Source organism: Electrona antarctica (genome assembly GCF_951216825.1).
Source record: "Electrona antarctica genome assembly, chromosome: 19".
In the NCBI taxonomy this organism is placed as follows: domain Eukaryota; kingdom Metazoa; phylum Chordata; class Actinopteri; order Myctophiformes; family Myctophidae; genus Electrona; species Electrona antarctica.
Window position 1 is genome coordinate 27,098,752 of NC_136800.1, and position 22,181 is coordinate 27,120,932.

At 44.6% G+C, this 22,181-nt stretch overlaps 1 protein-coding gene and 2 pseudogenes across 3 annotated transcripts; 2 read left to right on the plus strand and 1 right to left on the minus strand.

The window, feature by feature from the left end:
• Window positions 1–82: 82 nt before the first annotated feature.
• Window positions 83–7,010, minus strand: LOC306943081 (tripartite motif-containing protein 16-like; annotated as a pseudogene). The gene is made up of 5 exons: window positions 6,756–7,010; window positions 6,198–6,421; window positions 5,205–5,465; window positions 4,689–4,853; window positions 83–110 (listed from the first exon to the last, which is right to left on the minus strand). The product of its transcript is annotated as a tripartite motif-containing protein 16-like (transcript).
• Window positions 7,011–17,030: 10,020 nt separating this feature from the next.
• Window positions 17,031–18,516, plus strand: LOC306943082 (tripartite motif-containing protein 16-like; the record flags this gene model as incomplete). Its single annotated transcript, XM_079529285.1, has 2 exons — window positions 17,031–18,088; window positions 18,466–18,516. Exons 1-2 carry the CDS (start codon window positions 17,129–17,131, stop codon window positions 18,514–18,516), a joined length of 1,011 nt encoding a protein of 336 aa, XP_079385411.1. The 5' UTR covers window positions 17,031–17,128.
• Window positions 18,517–19,146: 630 nt separating this feature from the next.
• On the plus strand, window positions 19,147–21,105 carry LOC306912458 (tripartite motif-containing protein 16-like; annotated as a pseudogene). The gene has a single exon. The product of its transcript is annotated as a tripartite motif-containing protein 16-like (transcript).
• The last annotated feature ends 1,076 nt before the right edge of the window (window positions 21,106–22,181 follow it).

Below are 22,181 nucleotides of genomic sequence, written 5' to 3' on the forward strand. Positions count from 1 at the left end.
GCTCTCAGCCTGGCACTGTAAAGTGGACTGGGACTTGTTTTGTGTATCATCCTCAGATGTCGCCCTCGCCTCAGGTCCCACATCAAACCTCTGAAGGTGGTCTGTAGTATCTGTACAGGGGACAGGTGGTGATTATGTGTTGTGAAGGTGGTCTGCACGGGGGACAGGTGGTGATTATGGTCTGGGACTGGGACAGTGTATAGTGTACATTTGTAAAATAGAGTGTAAGTGAATGTGTGATATGATTTGTGATGGAGGGTTGATGTGGTTTTCAACCGTTTTCATATCCAGTATTTATTCGGCATTTGAGCCAAGGATCACTACCTCTCAGACCCACAACGTAGAATATTTTGTTATTGTCTCCACCAGGCCGAAGGCATGGGGAGAGAGTATGTTTTGCACTCCGTCCGTGTGTCCGTCCTTCCGTCCGTCCATCCGTCCTTCCGTCCGTCCGTTATCAGCTAATCTCCGGCACCGTTGGCCCGATCCATGCCAAACTGTGCACACACACTCCCTGGATGCCAACGACGAACCTCTGACCCAAATATTCCTCAACGGCCTGTTATAGCACCACCATGAGGCCGATTTAGGCAAAACACATTTCTGTAGATAACTCGTACACATTTTATCCATACATCACACAATTCGGTATACACTATCTCCATAGTAATGTGATCAACACGGATCTTCACAATTTCCCATCTTCCATCCTGATTGGCTAAGATTGGCTTCCAAAGCTCACATGATTGGTCCGTTTCGAACAAAATGCCACAAATCACAAACACAGTGTCCAATTTCCATGAAATTATACACACACATTTCCACTAGGCCGAAAAATAATATTTTTTCCCCAAAATCAGCCTCACGGTGGCGCTATAACAGGCTAATTCCTGTTTTTAGTTACCTATAACTGCATCGATCTGTATACAACTTATGTATGCGCACTCCCTAGAGGCCATGGAAAAACATTTTACCTGCATCCCTCCACATCATGAGGCCATGAGGCCGATTTCTGCAAAACACATTGTTTATGTTAGTCGCACAGATTTCATCCAAATCTCACGCAAATCGGTACACATGATCTCTGTAGTCATGTGATCAAGACAAGCCTGTTGGATTTCTCAGATTCTACACTGATTAGCTAAGATTGCCTTCCAAAGTTCGCAGGAGTAGCCCGTTTTGTACAAAATGCTGCACATGTCCTGCTCATCCAGAATTCTATCCTCAGAGATGCTATGAGTGATCTGGCTCTGCATTTCCTCAACAAAATGAAGAAAATTGTTGCAAGAAACAAAGAAACAAACAAAAAAGCAGAAAAAAAGCACGTTCACTCCTTGCTCCGTCTCCTGGATTACCTGCATAAAAAATATTACTCCTAAACATTTTGCCAAACATCACACACACTCCTATCCTCCTGGTGGAGACCTGTGCCCAGAAGGGCACTTTTTCTAGTTGGATATGATTTTGACCACAATTCCCATTATATAAACCCATTGTAACTTCAAACTCCAGCTTGTAGATCTGCTATGTTTTAAAACTCTTGATTTTATTTTGCAAATCCTTGAAAAGGCTATATCGTTTTTTTTATTTTTTATCTCAAATCTTTGCTTCTGGGGGGTCCCTGGAACAAAATGTTTGTAGATGGGGGTCGGCGGCCAAAAGCATATCATGTTTAGAATCAGCATGTTTAATCATTGGTATGTAGCCTACATGGTAACCGGAAGGCTCAGCCCAAAACACGTTCGCCAGGATTCTTTTTCGTCGACAGCATGCTAGGGGCGGGGCGGTTCTTGTATTCTTTTTTGTTTAACTGGGGATAAGATTAGGAAGACGTTTAGGGTTAGCTAGGCATAGTTTTAACCGAGGTTAGGTTTAAGAGTTAGGTTTTGGCACCATTTTACTGAGGTTAAGGTTATAGGAATACGTTTTGCACCTTATGTCTAACCTCGTGTACACAGTGTACCCTGTACCTGCTGGTTTATGCCATGTATCTATACGACTTTGGACTCTGCCCTCAGATTTATAACAGGCAACAGTTGTAAAACACCCATCATTGCATGCTGTTGGCACTCCCTTGCAACTATAAGAGAGATTTTATTTATTTATAAACTTTTAATTAGGAGTTTACCCTCTTTTACCCTCTCTTTTGGAATGGAAAACTGCTTGTCTCCACTGAGTTATAGGAAAGTGAAATCTGCTTTCAAGTTTTGTGCCCTGCATACCTGGAAACATTTGCTTTCAGCCGGATTTATCCAATCTAAATTGTACCTGTTTAAATTGATGTTTAGAAATCATGTGATTAAATTATCTTCTTTTAAAACGTCATAAATTTCATACTGTTGCTTTTCTTGGCACCACTAGAAAAGAGGCTCAGTGTGTTTTGTGAGAATTAAATAAAGGTTGAAATCAAATAGAATGAGTTTCATTATATAGATATTCCACTGTTACGTTCTTCTTAGTTTATACGTATGACTCATGATAACTATTTTTATGTATATGATGTATTGCCATGTTTTTGTTCTTGCTTAATGTAAATTGATCTGGATTAAATTGTAAGCGGCTTGGACTCCTCATGCATAGAAGGAAGCATGAGGTCAGTCCGTTGCTCTCCCCAGGTTGGCAGAGAGAGTGTAGTGCCCATGATTAAATTAGATTGACACTCGGTGAAGAAATGGGCGTCGTGGGATCAACTTTAGATTAAAAATATATATATTGTATATAATGTCCAAGAGAATATATAGCACTAGAATGCTTACTATAGCTTACTTTTGTATCCATATTGAGAGTGAACTACTGCAGATAGGCACAGACAATCAAGTCAGGAGTCTTTAACGTTTTTTAGCCCAAAGACTGTCCTAGATTTCATAGATTCACGAATAGACTTGTTTGACAGCACATCAGTGTATGTTGGATTCACGTTAAGGTGTGTTTTCAGACATTTAACCACTTAAAATTTGTAAATGTGACCTTTCACTTGGTCTTCTCTTTTTTCCCTCTACACAATTAAAAGCTCTTTGCTGAAAATAGCCGATCTGTTTGCTATCATAGAGATATTTAACAATGTATTAAAAAAACAAATCCCTTACAATTAACACATACTTTAAATGTTTTATAAAATAGTGAAATCATCACTCATAATATGACAATCCATATTTCCCATTTTAGTCAGACCAGACGCAGGGATAAAACATAGACATTTCTAGTTGTTTTGTTTGATGCAACGGCGCCCCCCAATGGGCAATACTAGATAGACTGATCGCCTCAATGCTTTTCCAATGGAAGTTACGTGGTTTGACCAAACACTTGTGTTTGATTGCCCCCCCCCCCCCCCCAATCAAACATGAAACACAGGCAGAGCACAGAACAGTTGTTCTTTATGTGTGTACGAAGCCTGACACAAAATTGTTGCATGGCTGTCTTCTGCCCTCCACAACAACAACAAGGTTGTGTCTTCAAACCATGTGACTCCCATTGGAAATGCATTGAGGTGGCCATGACACTCCCAACATGCAAGACACAATCATTGAATGTGTCTTGCGTGTGTCTTATGTGTGAGTGAGGCCTTTACACCGCCAGTCTTTCCTGGAGGTCAGCACTCACTGACCTTCCTCGGTACTATTTACAAACTGAACTCCCTGGGCAACCAGTGACTTTCCTGGAAGTCACTGGTTGCCCAGGGAGTTCAGTTTGTAAATAGTAAATACATCAAAGATGTGATTATAATCCATTTATATGGATGAAGCCTTGGCCTGGAAGAGAGGTCATCAGGTGGTCTCCAACCTTCTTAGAGTGTTTCAACCCTCAACCACTACACTCTCCAGTTGTCTCCAAATTGATTTATTGATTTATTTATCTCCAAACAAATTATAAAACAAATACATTAAAAAAAAGTAATTGACAAAACCCCCGCATTAGAATCCTATATCTGTCACCAGAACCAAGGATGGGTGCTTTCAATGAATCTAACATACAGTATGGCGTAAAACGGAGCGTGCCCTGAATAGGCCAGCTGTAGGCAGTGTCAAGCTGTGTTTAATGTGACACCGCAGCTATGATTGTGCCCAGGGCAGCCCTCTGCGGATTTGTCTATAGGAAGGGGCCATGTTAAATTCATATCACAAATCTTAAAAACTGTATGAGGTGAAACACAAAAGCTAAAGTTAAAATGACCCCAAACATGTTTGAAAGTGAAATATCCCTTTAATTACATTTATTTGAATACACCTGTAATGATTTAATTTCTTTAAGTTTCTGTAAAGTAATTTGTAATTCATTCAGATAATGTTTAAACATGGGAAAATATATATTGGCATGTTTAATTTAAAATGGAAATATCTAATGCACAAAATATTGATTACTTAATGACAAGACACATTATTGTACCAATTAATTCTGAAAGCATGTGAACACAAGGCAGTAGGTTATATTACACATTCTCAATAGACAAAATAAACATAATTTTAAGAGTTACAGATATATACTATAGACATCCAGTTGGAAACTCCTCTGGGAACCCTTCTTTTATTTACATAAACAGAACAGTTTACTTATGCTGAGAATGTTGACCTTCAGAGAGACAGATAGATACAACATGAATATTATTATAATAATCCCAAAGTTTTATATACTTGAGGACACACAATTTAACGCTGTCTCCAATATCAAACCAAAACCCAATTCCAGCATACAGGGGCTGGGTGAATGTGGTCTGGACTCTGTGGAGGAGAGTTATGGTGTAGGAGCTAGCCATGAAGCCATATAGCCATTCTGGAGGAGAGACACTGTAAAAGGACAGAGTAGCCTACCTGCACTGTGATCCAGGTACACTCCTACTCTAGTGGACAAGACCGGACCTGGGATTCTATTAAAAGACTGCATGTGGTTGAAAATATAACTGGGGAAAATATGGCCCATTCCTGGCTCACACCGTAAAGACCAAACTTTATCACTCCAAATCCACTATCATTAAAGGTTGCTCTCTCTAATGAGGATAAAGAATGATGAAATTTGGACTTTTTTGCCTTATATAGGATGTTATGGGCATATTATGCATATTATGCTAAAATAACACCTTTCGCATGGTCAAACTTTGGTAAACTTTTAGTATGTTATTAAGGACACCTAATACTACACAAAACAGTTGAGAAACCTTCTGTTGCAATTTTTTTAAGGGTAAGGTGCCTTTTTTTCATATATGCCCTCACCTACTATGTATGAGACCACTATTTCAACGTTTCCACGCCACTCCACCTCCCAGTAACAGCGTCCGGTCAGACCCTCTCTACTCAGAACCTGCGGCCATTCAGTGAATCTCTCTCTGTGATGGGGATAAGATTGTTTTTTTGTCATTGTTACTTTTCTGTTCCCTTCAGATAGAGACAGGCGTTGGTGTGCTGTGTTTGGATCTAGTGTGATTGGACATGAATATTGTAAGAACTCAGTTCTGGTCTTGGGTTCGGGTGGTTCTGACCACCAGGACCCAAGCCAACCAGGATTTGTTTGCTGGTGTCCCTGAACAAGACACTGAACCCCCAAGGGCCCCAACGGTTCACTGGGTGTCCACTGGGGCTGAACACTGCTTCTAATAGGATGTGTCAACATAATTACAAAGAAAAGTATCACTACAAAGAACTTCTTCATTTTTTTATTTTAAAAATATCCTCTAGTTTGATTGTCTCTAAGACCTCAGCTCTGGTCTCAGGTTCTGGTGATGCTGACAGTAAAACATCCACTCTATTCACTGAGACTGAGATATTTGTCCCTTCCTCTTTAAAAATGTCCTCTAGTTTGTCCCTGACCTTTAACACAGCCACAGTCACATCTTCAAATGACCTCAGAGGACAAACATTGCTGCTGACTTGGTCTGTAGATTCACTGATCTTTGAGAGGGAGGTGTAACTGTTTAATAAATGGATGGGATCCTCTGTGTGTGAGATCTGCTGCAGCTCAGCATGTCTCCTCCTTAGGTCAGCAACCTCCTGCTCCACACACTTCTGCTGTTCTTCAATACGAGTCACGTCATGTTTCTGCTGGTCTCTGATCAGCTGCCTGGCCTCAGTTCGTCTTCTTTTAATGGCAGTGTCAGGTTAGTAAAGACGGTGTCACTGTCGTACACTGCTTTATCAGCAGAGTGATTGATGGACCTCACCTCCTGGTAAAGCACCTTAACGTCTTTCTCTCTCTCCTGTTCTGCTGACTTGTGTCAAACGTTTTCTGTCTCTCGGTCCTTTCCGCTGCAGCTGAGATCGTATTGTGACCTTTGTGTTCTTCCACGGAGCACAGAGAACAGATACACTGCTGGTCAGTACGACAGAAAAGCTTCTTCACCTCGTCGTGATGAGCACAGAGTGCAGAAATCACAGACCACATCTTCACGTCCATCATAGCAGCGATCAGGAGGAACAGCTTGGAGTCCCGTATTCTTTACTATTACTATATCCATCATGTCTGCCAACATTGTGTTTTTCTTCAGAACAGGTCTTGAGATGAATGTCTGGCTGCACCCTGGACAGCTGAATCTCCCTTGTTGAAATCTATATTTACCCAGGGTATCTGGGCTAAGCTCAAGAACTTGTTTCCAGCCAGGCCCTGCTCATAGAACACATTTCATCGTAGTGGTTGATGCCTTGTTCAAGGGCATTTCAGCGGTGGTAATTTTAACGTGTCGGACGGCTGGTTCGAACTGGGAACCTGGGAACCTTCCGGTATCTAGACCGCGCCGCTATCCGTTCGGCCACCGCTGCCACCGCTGCCACTGTTCATCATCCTGATCCCAGTATTCCTCAATACACTTACTGCAGTAGTTGTGTCCACAGGGAACAATCACTGGATCCTTCAGTAGATCCAGACACATAGAACAGCATAACTTTTCGTGGTCAAGTTGAACTTCTTGCTGCACCATTTTACAGCTAAAGGTCCCCACACACCGAGCGCATTTTTCGGATTTATAGTGGCGTTTCTCGGTTTTCCGAAAAACGCGCCCAGTGTGCAACCACCTTAACTGTCCGAAAAACTCACGACACAGACTGACTGCAGTTTGTTTCAGTGCCACTGTGATGATGTAGGAAATGTGAAGCCACTGAATCAGTGGCTTCACATTTCCTACATCAGGTCACATGACATGAGGGGTTGGTGTGTGTGCACTGCTTAGAGTATATACGCTAAGCCTCTAAGGTGCACTGTGCAACCGTTGCCTCGGTGTGTGGAGGTGGGATGGGGACCTGGGGGTGCACTGCACACTGCACGCAAGAGGAATGTGTTGAAGTGTTGAAATATGAGTCAGTAGTTCTCTCTCTCTCTCTCTCTCTCTCTCTCTCAATTCAATTCACTCCCTCTTTCCATGATCGTGTACTTTATTTGAGGCTCGGGAGCCTTGGGTTGACACTTGATACCAAAATATATTGCGACACCATTATGGAACGTTAGCACTTGAGTAAGCCTGGTTTTCCATCTCGCCCCACTACTCTACCTAGCTGTAAATAACAACACTACTCTACCTAGCTGTAAATAACAAACATAATTCATGTTGGTGATTATATAAAAGGTATTATCATATTAATTTATCATTGTTAAGTTAACTCTGTATATCCACGGGCATAATAGTGTAATAAATGTGAGTTCTATCGTCCCCCAAACTGTAGGGGTAAACATCAGCCCTGGAAGCACCACAGACAAGGATGTACAAATGAGCGACCTTTATTATAATGCTCGACAAGTACATAGAATTAGTATAGTATGCGGAATAAGTATGAATTACAGTATATTAACATAACACCAGTAAAACCAGGTATAAACTACAGGCCTATATAAATACAATGTCTCTTAAATAATCAGTGCAACATACAGGAAATACACAATACAATGTCTCTTAAATAATCAGTGCATCCATGCCGGCAATACACGATACAATGTCTCTTAAATAATCAGTGCATCCATGCCGGCAATACACGATACAATGTCTCTTTATTCGGGTACTTAACTCGCCGTGGTGGCGGACCCTCCCCCGGGGTCTTTGCTTGTGACGTCGTCCAACTCCCCGGGGAGCTGCGTGTCGGACGACGTGACGTGCGGACAGTTAACCAGTCCTTCTCAGATCGCAGTACTGCGGAGGAGCAATGTGAGCACACACTCTCTAAGCCCCCTCTATCTAACTACAGGAGACCGCAGGTGTAGTCTCCCCTCCTGCTGACTTCAGACAACTAGCTCCCCCTCACTACCTGTCTTCACCGCCGGCAAGACTAATACTTGCGAACGGCCACCTCCCGCACCCAGAGTGCCGCTTCACAAGACGTGGGCTCCAACGACGCACAAGCGTCTAAGTGTCACTTTTATACTGGCGTCCTATAGTCACCACCTGAATTCAATGCATGCAATCACTGTCCCCGTTCGTTTAACACGCCTGCCTGCGTGGCGTCATTGATGCGTCCGTGTTCACACGCACGCACATCACACTTCTCCCCTTCTTGAAGAAAGGGACTCGTCCCCGAGTCTATAAGGACATCTCGTAGTCTCGTGACCAGACGGCTGGTTTCCGCTGACGAGCTGGACGTCCTCCCCTTTGCGTTGGCACCCCTATGGCGTCTTGTTGCCACCGCTCAGGACGGGACGCTGACAGATCCAAGGGCTGGGTCGATTCCGCTGCTGCGGGGCCTTCTGGCCCGTTGGCCTTCTGCGACCCAGCTGATGAGCTCTGCTGGCGTGCAGAACATCCCTCCGACGTCGCTGCAGCTTGGTGGCCCGATTGTCCAAGACCAGCCACAGGCCTGTCCGAGGGAAGGGTTACTTCAGAGGCTGCTGAATCTACTGATGGCCCTCCTTGTTCTCCGGTGACATCTGAGACAGTCTCCAGGTCGCGCTGCAATACCGGTGTCATCACTCCTGCTGACGGGGTCCTCTGTTGCCGTTGACCACCCTCGGTCGCCCCTGCCGGCGCTGTCCTCACCTCCGCGGGGACATCACGGCGGGCCGGACGAAGCTGGACCCAACTGGAACAACCTGGAACCTCCGACTGCTGCCGTTGTTCTGGCGGAGTAGGGCAGACCCTCCGTCTATCTCCCATGGATGTCTCATTCTCTGTTGACTCAGATGGCACTGGCAAGGAAGAAGTACAGGGTTTGAGTCTATTGAAATGCACAACGGTTTCTGAGCCTCCCTCCATTGGCACTAGCCTGTAGAGGACATCAGTCACCCTTTCGGCCACTCTAAAGGGGCCTTTATACCGTCTCTGTAGTTTGGGACACAGACCACGCTTTTTAGCCTTGTTCCTCACCCAAACTAGTTCTCCCTCAGAATAATACTGGAACTTTGCCCTGAAATCATAAGCTACTTTCTGGTGTCCCGAGGCCCTGGCTTGATGTTTTTTAACTGCCTCAACCACAGTAGACAATGTGTCCCTCAATCTAGACACATACCCATCCACTGAGGCAAAGGACTCCTGGTTGTCAATGTTTAACATAACATCGACCGGCAAGACAATTTCCTGGCCAAACAATACCTTGTAAGGGGTGAAAAGGGTGCTAGCATGCACACTACTACGATAAGCCAGCATAACATACGGTAAAAGTGTGTCCCAATTAGCCTGATTCTCCTCCACAAAGAGGGATACCATATCCAAGAGAGTACGATTGAACCGCTCTATCAACCCGTCTGACTCTGGGTGATATGGTGTGGTGCGAGTTTTATGCATATGTAGCAGACTACACAATTCCTTAAACAGATTAGATTCAAAGTTGCGTCCCTGATCTGAGTGCAGACTCCGGGGGGCGCCAAACCGACACACCCATTGCTCAGTCAAAACTTTAGCAACAGTACAGGCCTCCTGGTTAGGCAGTGGAAAAGCCTCCGTCCACTTTGAGAAGTAATCACCAACAACCAATATGTACTTATTGTTTCTCGGGGTCTCTGGGAGAGGGCCCAGAATGTCAAGTGCAATCCTCTCAAATGGCCTCGATGTCACAGATGGCTGTAAAGGGGCACGTGGCTGTTTCCCCTGAGTCTTACGGGAAGCACAGTCTACACATTCTTTGACCCATGTCTTAACATCTCCAAACCACCCCAGCCAATAAAATCGGTCTTTAACCTTCCCCTGAAGTTTTTGCACCCCCAAATGGCCTCCAGTTGAAACATTGTGCAACTGTTTCAAAACATCTGGCACCATCGACTGAGGTAAAACCACCTGTACCTTAGATGCCGCATCAGAATGAGCAGCCGGGATCCTCACTAGTCTGCCTTCCTGCATTTTAAGCTGAGCCCAAATTTGAGCATATTTCTGTAAATCCGGATCGTCTGGAATTACACAGTCAGCTGCCAGATTTTTGCACTCAATTATTCTCTGCAACTCACTGTCTGCCATCTGTGCCTGAGACAGCTCATCTATTTCCCTAGCTACCACAGCGATTGGAACGTCCTGCACCACACGCACTTTTGGATTGGTCTTGGCAAGCGCTCCCTGAGGGGACTCCTGTTCAGACTGCTGTTTATTTTCAAGGAAGCCTGGTAGCCTAGAGAGAGCATCAGCATTGCTGTGTAGCTTGCCTGGCCGATGAACGATGGTGTATTGGAAATTTGCGAGCTGTTCAATCCAGCGAGCCAACTGCCCCTCTAAAGCCTGAAAATTGTGCAGCCATCGCAGTGAATTATGGTCAGTTCTCAACACAAACTCTTTACCTAACAAATAATGTCTGAAGTGTTTGGTATAGACCACCATAGCCAAAAGCTCCTTTTTTGTAGTAGCATATTTACGTTCCGGTTTTGTAAGGGCCCTACTGGCGTATGCAACCACTCGTTCCAAGCCTCCCTCCTCCTGGGATATCACTGCTCCTATTCCCACATCACTTGCGTCTGTATCTAAAATAAAGGGTTTGCAGGGGTCTGGATAAGCCAACACAGGGGCAGTAATCAAGCTAGTCTTAAGCTGGTCAAAAGCACATTGACAGGCCTCAGTCCACTGGAAACGCTTCCCCTTCTCTGTCAGCCTATGTAAAGGGCGAGCAATGTCTGCAAAACCTTTCACGAACCTCCTATAATAAGACGCTAGCCCTATAAAACTGGAAACCTCAGTCTGATTGGTTGGGGCGGGCCACTCTCTGACTGCCTCCACCTTAGCTGGGTCTGGCCCTACTCCCTCCGCAGATATAACATGCCCCAGGTAATGGACTTGGGTAGAAAATAGATTACACTTGGATGGTTTAACTTTCAGGTTGGCCTTCTGGAGTTTTCCCAGTACGTCATCAAGACGTGTCAGATGTTCCTGAAACGTACGGCCAAACACAATGATGTCATCCAAGTAAACTAAACACGTAGTCCACTGTAAATCAGCAAGGATTAGGTCCATTAACCTCTGAAAAGTGCTAGGTGCATTACAAAGGCCAAAACTCAAAACATTAAACTCGAACAATCCCTGACGGGTGGCAAAGGCAGTCTTAGCTCGATCCTCTGGCTCTACCTCCACCTGCCAATAACCGCTAGCCAAATCCAAAGTAGAAAACCAACGAGCATGTGACAGACTATCTAGGGCATCATCAATCCTAGGCAGGGGATATGCATCTTTTTTAGTAACCTCGTTGAGTTTCCTATAATCAACACAGAACCGGAGGCCACCCCCCTTCTTTTTCACAAGCACAACTGGGGCTGCCCATGGACTACAGGAAGGACGGATTATCCCATTAGCCAACATGTGTGTCAAATTATTTGTTACTTCCTGCTGTAAGTGAAGGGGAACCCGTCGAGGATGCAACTTAATGGGTTGTGCATTCCCAGTGTCAATTTTATGTGATGTTAAATGTGTTCTGCCCAAATCTGCATCTCCCCGACTGAACACATCCATGTATTTGTGGAAATACTGCCTAATTGCTCTCATCTCATCTGGGGCAAAACCTCTCTCCCCTACCCCAAAATGATCCATAAGTGTGTTAACAGTCCAAGGTGGCAATAAGGTTCCTCCCTCCCCGTCCTCACACTGCTCTGTCGTCTCTTCTCCCACTTCAATGTCAGTAAACAGTGTGCCTATTTTCATGCCGCTCTTTAGTGGTAGGCCGTCATTAGTTACATTAATAACTCGCACTGGTAGTTTACCCTGCTGTACACTGCAAACCACTCTGGCTACCAAAACATCACTCTGTTTAGAAATGGAGGTGGACGGTTCTAACATCCCTTCTGCATAATCCCCCCACCCACTCTGGACCTGTCCCCAAACAATGGCCTCACTGCGGGGGGGTACCACTGTATCTGTGTAGACAACAACTATCTGGGGCTCTAATGAGGGATTAAGATCAACCAAGGGAAATTGTTTGCCCATTATCTGACACCGTTTCTTCCCCAGATCAACAACAGCCCCATACTTGGCTAGAAAATCAAAGCCGAGCAAAACCTCTGTGGAGGGGATATCAGAGACTAGAAACTCAGCGACAAGTGCAAGTGAATCGAATTGACATACAGTCTGCCAGGACCCCAAAATATGCATCCCCCCACCATTGGCTGCTGTAGCTCTGCCAATATAATTAGCTAGGTCACTTCCTCCACTTGTAACAGAAAGCCACAGTTGCTTAGGAATAATGGAGCATGAGGCTCCTGTATCAACCAACACATAACAATCCAACCCACCTATTTTAGCTTTCAAATATCCAGAACCACCAGGGGCCACGGTTGACATAGAATCGGGGGCGGGCATTGGGCCCTCTGTGCACACCCCCTCTAGTTTCCCTGTAAATAAGGACAGTCCCGTCGAATGTGGCGAGTACACCCACACTCCCAGCATCCCTTGTTCCGCTCAGCTTCCCGTTTGAATAGGGAGGGTGCTTGAACTGAGCGTCCATAAGGAACCGATACCGCTGGTGTGGTTGTAGGAGCAATTTTACTTGGGTGGCCTATTGCCTGTACTGTCGATTGCAGGGATTTGACTTCTTGTCGTAGGCCCTCTACCACCCCAAGCAGGGATTCTATCCGCTCGTCACTGGTAGATTTATCAACAACCCCGCGCACCTTAGCATCAGTCATTGGGCCCCCTCCCTCTAGACCCCTAATGAGTTCAAGCTCTGCAGCCAGGTTAATTGCTTCCTCCAATGTGGCTGGTTTGGCACTGCGGAGGTTAATACGCAAATCCCCATTTCCCACATGTGCAATAAAATGATCTTTTGCCAACACATCCTGGGTATTAAGATCTATTGTAGGGTATGCTTTAGTGACCAACCGGCGAAGTGCAATGCCAAATTCTCTTACAGTCTCATTATGTAACCTCCTACGTGACGAGAAGCTGGCCCTGTTCCAGTCCTCACTATCACATGGGTCTAAACATCTCCCCATTGCAGTCTTTAACGAGGCATAATTACCTTTAGCTGCTGCAGACAACCCGCTATACACTTCCCGAGCTCGGCCAGACAAAAGTAGACTCATAAACTTTAATCTCAGAGATTCATCCCAATTATTAACATCAGCTGCCATTTCGAACTGTTCAGCCCAATCAGCCCATTCTCGCCCCGTGCCCGTGAATGTTTCTGGCATAAAGACTGGCCGTGGAGTTGCAGCTAAATTGTTAACCCGGCCAACACCGTTGTTACTGGGGCCCGCTTCATGATCAGAGACTGACATTTCGATAGATCCCACCACTGCCACCAGTGTAATAAATGTGAGTTCTATCGTCCCCCAAACTGTAGGGGTAAACATCAGCCCTGGAAGCACCACAGACAAGGATGTACAAATGAGCGACCTTTATTATAATGCTCGACAAGTACATAGAATTAGTATAGTATGCGGAATAAGTATGAATTACAGTATATTAACATAACACCAGTAAAACCAGGTATAAACTACAGGCCTATATAAATACAATGTCTCTTAAATAATCAGTGCAACATACAGGAAATACACAATACAATGTCTCTTAAATAATCAGTGCATCCATGCCGGCAATACACGATACAATGTCTCTTAAATAATCAGTGCATCCATGCCGGCAATACACGATACAATGTCTCTTTATTCGGGTACTTAACTCGCCGTGGTGGCGGACCCTCCCCCGGGGTCTTTGCTTGTGACGTCGTCCAACTCCCCGGGGAGCTGCGTGTCGGACGACGTGACGTGCGGACAGTTAACCAGTCCTTCTCAGATCGCAGTACTGCGGAGGAGCAATGTGAGCACACACTCTCTAAGCCCCCTCTATCTAACTACAGGAGACCGCAGGTGTAGTCTCCCCTCCTGCTGACTTCAGACAACTAGCTCCCCCTCACTACCTGTCTTCACCGCCGGCAAGACTAATACTTGCGAACGGCCACCTCCCGCACCCAGAGTGCCGCTTCACAAGACGTGGGCTCCAACGACGCACAAGCGTCTAAGTGTCACTTTTATACTGGCGTCCTATAGTCACCACCTGAATTCAATGCATGCAATCACTGTCCCCGTTCGTTTAACACGCCTGCCTGCGTGGCGTCATTGATGCGTCCGTGTTCACACGCACGCACATCACACTTCTCCCCTTCTTGAAGAAAGGGACTCGTCCCCGAGTCTATAAGGACATCTCGTAGTCTCGTGACCAGACGGCTGGTTTCCGCTGACGAGCTGGACGTCCTCCCCTTTGCGTTGGCACCCCTATGGCGTCTTGTTGCCACCGCTCAGGACGGGACGCTGACAGATCCAAGGGCTGGGTCGATTCCGCTGCTGCGGGGCCTTCTGGCCCGTTGGCCTTCTGCGACCCAGCTGATGAGCTCTGCTGGCGTGCAGAACATCCCTCCGCGACCTTTATTATAATGCTCGACAAGTACATAGAATTAGTATAGTATGCGGAATAAGTATGAATTACAGTATATTAACATAACACCAGTAAAACCAGGTATAAACTACAGGCCTATATAAATACAATGTCTCTTAAATAATCAGTGCAACATACAGGAAATACACAATACAATGTCTCTTAAATAATCAGTGCATCCATGCCGGCAATACACGATACAATGTCTCTTAAATAATCAGTGCATCCATGCCGGCAATACACGATACAATGTCTCTTTATTCGGGTACTTAACTCGCCGTGGTGGCGGACCCTCCCCCGGGGTCTTTGCTTGTGACGTCGTCCAACTCCCCGGGGAGCTGCGTGTCGGACGACGTGACGTGCGGACAGTTAACCAGTCCTTCTCAGATCGCAGTACTGCGGAGGAGCAATGTGAGCACACACTCTCTAAGCCCCCTCTATCTAACTACAGGAGACCGCAGGTGTAGTCTCCCCTCCTGCTGACTTCAGACAACTAGCTCCCCCTCACTACCTGTCTTCACCGCCGGCAAGACTAATACTTGCGAACGGCCACCTCCCGCACCCAGAGTGCCGCTTCACAAGACGTGGGCTCCAACGACGCACAAGCGTCTAAGTGTCACTTTTATACTGGCGTCCTATAGTCACCACCTGAATTCAATGCATGCAATCACTGTCCCCGTTCGTTTAACACGCCTGCCTGCGTGGCGTCATTGATGCGTCCGTGTTCACACGCACGCACATCACACTAGCAACAAAACATGGGCTACATGGAAGAAATGTGTTTAATAAAACAAAATTAACTGCTAGAAGGTCCTAAATTAACTTAATTAAGCAGTCACCGTCTCTGTGTCATGTTATTCTTTCTTAATTTTACAGAGTATAGAGATCTACTACTATACAATCAAATAAATCTGTATACAAGATAATTTCAGATTTCAGAGAGGGAGGGAAATACTAAATTAACTGTTAACTAGGCTACATTAAAACATTTTGCGGGGGCGAGTTGGTAAAGGGGCGAGTCGTCTGGTATTCAGCCTGGACGAGGCTAGCACTTTATAGCAGATATATTTAGCTCATTAACTATCCCCCAACTCTACTGGGCTGGCTCATATTTCAACAGGGTGAATATTTATACCCCTATAGAGCGTCGCAGTCCCGCCTCCTACCCGGGACCAGGAAATGAAATCCAATGCATTATTCTCATAGACATTTCGTAAAGTATTTATTTAAAGACGGTTGCGCGCGCGCCGCGGACAAAGCCAACTCGAGTCGTGACAACTCATGACAACACAAACAATATTTTGGTGCCTTAATTGTTTTGAAAATCAACAAGCCAACATTCCTTTGATGTACATACCGGTATACTATAAATATCCATGGTTTAGGGCAGTGTACCCCCAATTTGGCACTCATTAGCCTGCGGACCCCCATTTGAAAAGATATGCTGGAGACCACCGGAGACCATAGACAATATTTTTATGGCTCTAGCAGTGATTCTCGACCCGTTTCAAGGACCCCCAGTTTGACATGCATTAGTCTACGGACCCCCATTTAATGGCATTTAATTATATCTCTGAGACCCCAATTTATGTTGTAAATCAAGATGTTAATTTCACTCTGAGAATGGTGAATGTACCAATGGGGTCCATTTGGTTCCATTTGTAGCCTACACTCTCAGAGTTACAGACCGTAAATTTGGTTCCAAACTATCATTTAGCTGAGGACCCCCTGGAACTCCCTCAAGGACCCCTGGGGGTCCCCGGACCGTTGAACCACTGGTTTTAGGTGTGAATCACATTGAGTGACAGAAGGGTCTGTGCCCTGGCTATATGCTATCTATGTGTAATGTGTGTAAACTGTAAACTGTAACAGTAAAATAAATGACCAAAAAACAATTGTCATAGACTATAGTATACGTATGGATGATGGATACATCAGTCTTTTTTATTATGATTATGGACATATTATAATAGTAGGCCTGCCTCCCGATTTGATATCCCTCGCAAGAGTTGGCTTGTTTTTGGAGGAGGGTTGGCTTATTTCTCTCACGAGAGTTGGCAACTGGCAACACTGAGTCCGGAATCAAATGAGAAATGAGACGGAGTCACGGAGACCACACTTAACTTTTTTACTTTTAGACATTCAGGCAGCTAAAATGGCGCAGCAAGAGCAAGAGGGACAACTGGACCATGAAAAGTTCTCCTGTTCTATCTGTCTAGATTTACTGAAAGATCCAGTGAGTGAGTGTTCCCTGTGGACACACACAACTACTGCAGTAGGCCTAAGTGTATTGAGAGACACTGGAATCAGCGTAATCAAAGGGGGAAATTCAGCTGTCCACAATGCAGAGAGACGTTCATCCAAAGACCGGATCTAAAGAAAAACATAATGATGGTTGAAATGATGGATATACTTAAGAAGACACAAGTCCCAGTTGTTGTTCCTGAGCACTGCTATGCTGGACCTGGAGATGTGGCCTGTGATTTCTGCACTGGGAGAAAACTGAAAGCTGTGAAGACTTGTCTTCAGTGTCTGGTGTCTTACTGCGACACTCACCTCCAGCCTCACTATCAGTCTCCTGCCTTTAAGATTCACAAGCTGGTTAAAGCCTCCAGCAAGGTTGAGGAGAACATTTGCTCTCATCACAACGAGGTGAAGAATATTTTCTGTCGTACTGATCAGCAGTGTATCTGTTATATGTGCTCCATGGGAGAACACAAAGGTCATGATAAAATCTCAGCTGCAGCAGAAAAGACTGAGATACAGAAAGAGCTTGATATGAGTCAGCAGAACATCCAGGAGAGAATCCAGGAGAGAGAGAAAGACGTGAAGGTCCTTCACCAGGAGATGGATTCCATCAATCACTGTGCTGATAAAGTAGTGGAGGACAGTGACACCATCTTTACTGAGCTCACCACTTACGTTAAGGGAAAACGATCTGAGGTGAGAAAGCTGATCAGAGACCAGCAGAAATGTGAAGTGAATCGTGCTGAAGAAGAGAGGAAGTGTGCGGAGCAGGAGGTCACTGAACTGAGGAGGGGACATGCTGAGCTGTGCCAGATCTCACACACAACGGATCACATCCATTTTCTACACAGTTCCACTTCTCTCTCAAGGATCAGTGAATCCACACACCCAGTCAGCAGCAATGTCCGTCCACTGAGATACTTTGAAGATGTGCCTGTGGCTGTGTCAAAGATGGGGGACAAACTAGAGGACATTTTTAAAGAGGATGGGATTGATGTCTCAGTGATAGCGAATAGAGCCAATATATTACTGCCAACACCAGAATTAACCAAGACCAATATAAAACTAATAATGAGGTTACTTTTAGTGACCCTTGTCTTTGTAATTATGTTAACAAACTCCAAACTCCCACATGCGGTGATGGCTCCTCCTATCCACGCACGCGCGTGCGCGCGCGCACACACACACACGCCCGCGCGCACGCACACACACACACACACACGCGCAGTCGCGCATGCACACACACACGCACACACTCTCTCACCCAGGGTTGCCAAGTCCGCTTATTTCCCGCATCTTTTGGCTTGTTTTTTCCCCCCCAGTTGCTTCTTTTTTGCGGGCTTGTTAATTTAATTTAAAAGAATGTGTGCCTTAATTGTTTTGAAAATCAACAAGCCAACATTCCTTTGATGTACATACCGGTATACTATAAATATCCATGGTTTAGGGCAGTGTACCCCCAATTTGGCACTCATTAGCCTGCGGACCCCCATTTGAAAAGATATGCTGGAGACCACCGGAGACCATAGACAATATTTTTATGGCTCTAGCAGTGATTCTCGACCCGTTTCAAGGACCCCCAGTTTGACATGCATTAGTCTACGGACCCCCATTTAATGGCATTTAATTATATCTCTGAGACCCCAATTTATGTTGTAAATCAAGATGTTAATTTCACTCTGAGAATGGTGAATGTACCAATGGGGTCCATTTGGTTCCATTTGTAGCCTACACTCTCAGAGTTACAGACCGTAAATTTGGTTCCAAACTATCATTTAGCTGAGGACCCCCTGGAACTCCCTCAAGGACCCCTGGGGGTCCCCGGACCGTTGAACCACTGGTTTTAGGTGTGAATCACATTGAGTGACAGAAGGGTCTGTGCCCTGGCTATATGCTATCTATGTGTAATGTGTGTAAACTGTAAACTGTAACAGTAAAATAAATGACCAAAAAACAATTGTCATAGACTATAGTATACGTATGGATGATGGATACATCAGTCTTTTTTATTATGATTATGGACATATTATAATAGTAGGCCTGCCTCCCGATTTGATATCCCTCGCAAGAGTTGGCTTGTTTTTGGAGGAGGGTTGGCTTATTTCTCTCACGAGAGTTGGCAACTGGCAACACTGAGTCCGGAATCAAATGAGAAATGAGACGGAGTCACGGAGACCACACTTAACTTTTTTACTTTTAGACATTCAGGCAGCTAAAATGGCGCAGCAAGAGCAAGAGGGACAACTGGACCATGAAAAGTTCTCCTGTTCTATCTGTCTAGATTTACTGAAAGATCCAGTGAGTGAGTGTTCCCTGTGGACACACACAACTACTGCAGTAGGCCTAAGTGTATTGAGAGACACTGGAATCAGCGTAATCAAAGGGGGAAATTCAGCTGTCCACAATGCAGAGAGACGTTCATCCAAAGACCGGATCTAAAGAAAAACATAATGATGGTTGAAATGATGGATATACTTAAGAAGACACAAGTCCCAGTTGTTGTTCCTGAGCACTGCTATGCTGGACCTGGAGATGTGGCCTGTGATTTCTGCACTGGGAGAAAACTGAAAGCTGTGAAGACTTGTCTTCAGTGTCTGGTGTCTTACTGCGACACTCACCTCCAGCCTCACTATCAGTCTCCTGCCTTTAAGATTCACAAGCTGGTTAAAGCCTCCAGCAAGGTTGAGGAGAACATTTGCTCTCATCACAACGAGGTGAAGAATATTTTCTGTCGTACTGATCAGCAGTGTATCTGTTATATGTGCTCCATGGGAGAACACAAAGGTCATGATAAAATCTCAGCTGCAGCAGAAAAGACTGAGATACAGAAAGAGCTTGATATGAGTCAGCAGAACATCCAGGAGAGAATCCAGGAGAGAGAGAAAGACGTGAAGGTCCTTCACCAGGAGATGGATTCCATCAATCACTGTGCTGATAAAGTAGTGGAGGACAGTGACACCATCTTTACTGAGCTCACCACTTACGTTAAGGGAAAACGATCTGAGGTGAGAAAGCTGATCAGAGACCAGCAGAAATGTGAAGTGAATCGTGCTGAAGAAGAGAGGAAGTGTGCGGAGCAGGAGGTCACTGAACTGAGGAGGGGACATGCTGAGCTGTGCCAGATCTCACACACAACGGATCACATCCATTTTCTACACAGTTCCACTTCTCTCTCAAGGATCAGTGAATCCACACACCCAGTCAGCAGCAATGTCCGTCCACTGAGATACTTTGAAGATGTGCCTGTGGCTGTGTCAAAGATGGGGGACAAACTAGAGGACATTTTTAAAGAGGATGGGATTGATGTCTCAGTGATAGCGAATAGAGCCAATATATTACTGCCAACACCAGAATTAACCAAGACCAATATAAAACTAATAATGAGGTTACTTTTAGTGACCCTTGTCTTTGTAATTATGTTAACACATCCCATTAGCAGCAATGTTCAGCCCTTGTTGACACACAGGGAGCAGTTTGCGTTCAAATGTCTTCAGGGATACTCCAGAGCTGACTTCTTACAATATTCCTGTCCAATCACACTGGATCCAAACACAGCACATGTAAACTTGTCTCTTTCTGAAGGGAACAGAAAAATAACACATCCTAACATCACATCACATCCTAACATCACTAATCCAGAGAGATTCACTTTTTGGCCTCAGGTTCTGAGTAGAGAGGGTCTTACTGGACGCTGTTACTGGGAGGTAGAGTGGAGTGGATTCAGTGTTGGTATAGCAGTCTCATATAAAGATGTCGACAGGATTAATCGTCTGAGTAGATTTGGATCCAATGATGAATCTTGGTCTTTAATGTGTAAGATTGACGAATGTTATTTCCAAAACACAACTAAGGTAGCGCATTCGAAGGCCAATCCATTCACAATAGTAACTACACAGGTTTACACAGGTCCTGTGTCCTCCAGAGTGGGAGTGTACCTGGATCACAGTGAAGGTGAGCTGTCCTTCTATAGCCTCTCTAACACCTCTGACACCATGACTCTGCTCCACAGAGCCCAGATCACATTCACCCAGAAGGTCAACGCTGGATTATTGTCAAGACTTGGAGAAACTGCTGAGTTGTGTGACCTGAGTGACCTCAAGTAAATCAGACTTTTGAGTCTGTCTCATGACAATAATTGATTCATAATTCGATTTTTTTCCCTCTCTCAAGATCAACTTAAAAAACTAAAAATTGTTCTCTTGATGGAGATAAAATAACCAAATTATTTGTTTGGCCTCAGATTTGTCACTCAAATCGTGTTTATTTTATTTTATTGGTATTATAGAAGATATATGTTAATATGCTTGCTGTCTTACTTTCAGATAATTTATTTAATAACGATCTGTTTCACTATTTTGTTCTCCTAGTATTCACATGTATTTTCTGTGCTTGGTATTCCATGTTAAATAACATCCATTGATGTTGATTGACTTTTAAATTCTCTGAATACTTTTCATTTTTGTGTTTGACTGCATGTGTGTATTTTACGAGTGTAGAAAAGAAAATGGAATTTTTACTCGAGTCGTGAGACTCGTGACCCATATAAATTGGTCCGTGACCCATACAAATTGGTCTGTGACCCACAAATGGGTCCCGACTCCTGACCCAATGTTTAGGAAAAGCACACTAGCTAGGTTTCCTGAATGAACTGACATGAAGTGTTCCTCTGACACTGTCCGATCAAATAGTAGTATACTGACACATAACAAGCATGTTATTTTATCCCGCTTTGGTGTGGAGTGCAGGAGGGAGTTTCAGAGAGAGAGAGAGGATGAGTTTCAATGTAGGCCTACTGTATCTTGTCTTGCCCACTTGGGGTTGTCAAAAAGCATGCAAACATTTAAATCACCGACTACAAATAGTTGGAAATTTAAACTTAAAATGTATACAAAATATCCCGTCTTTCCTGTAAAGCTGTGATGTGACATAAATATTTGATTTTGACATATTTTGCATTGGTGGATTAGGAAGCACCTCCTATGGTGGGTGCAATTTGTGAATCCATGCCTCAGTTATTGATATCCCACATGTGGTCATTCACTTTTTACCTGACTGGATGTGATTGTTGTCACACCTGGAAAAAAATGTTACCAAAGAACTGGAGAACCGGTTATTGAACAAACCTTAAAATAACAACAACAATCATAATAATAATAATAAAGAAATCAGCCACCGTAGAACTATCATTTTAGGG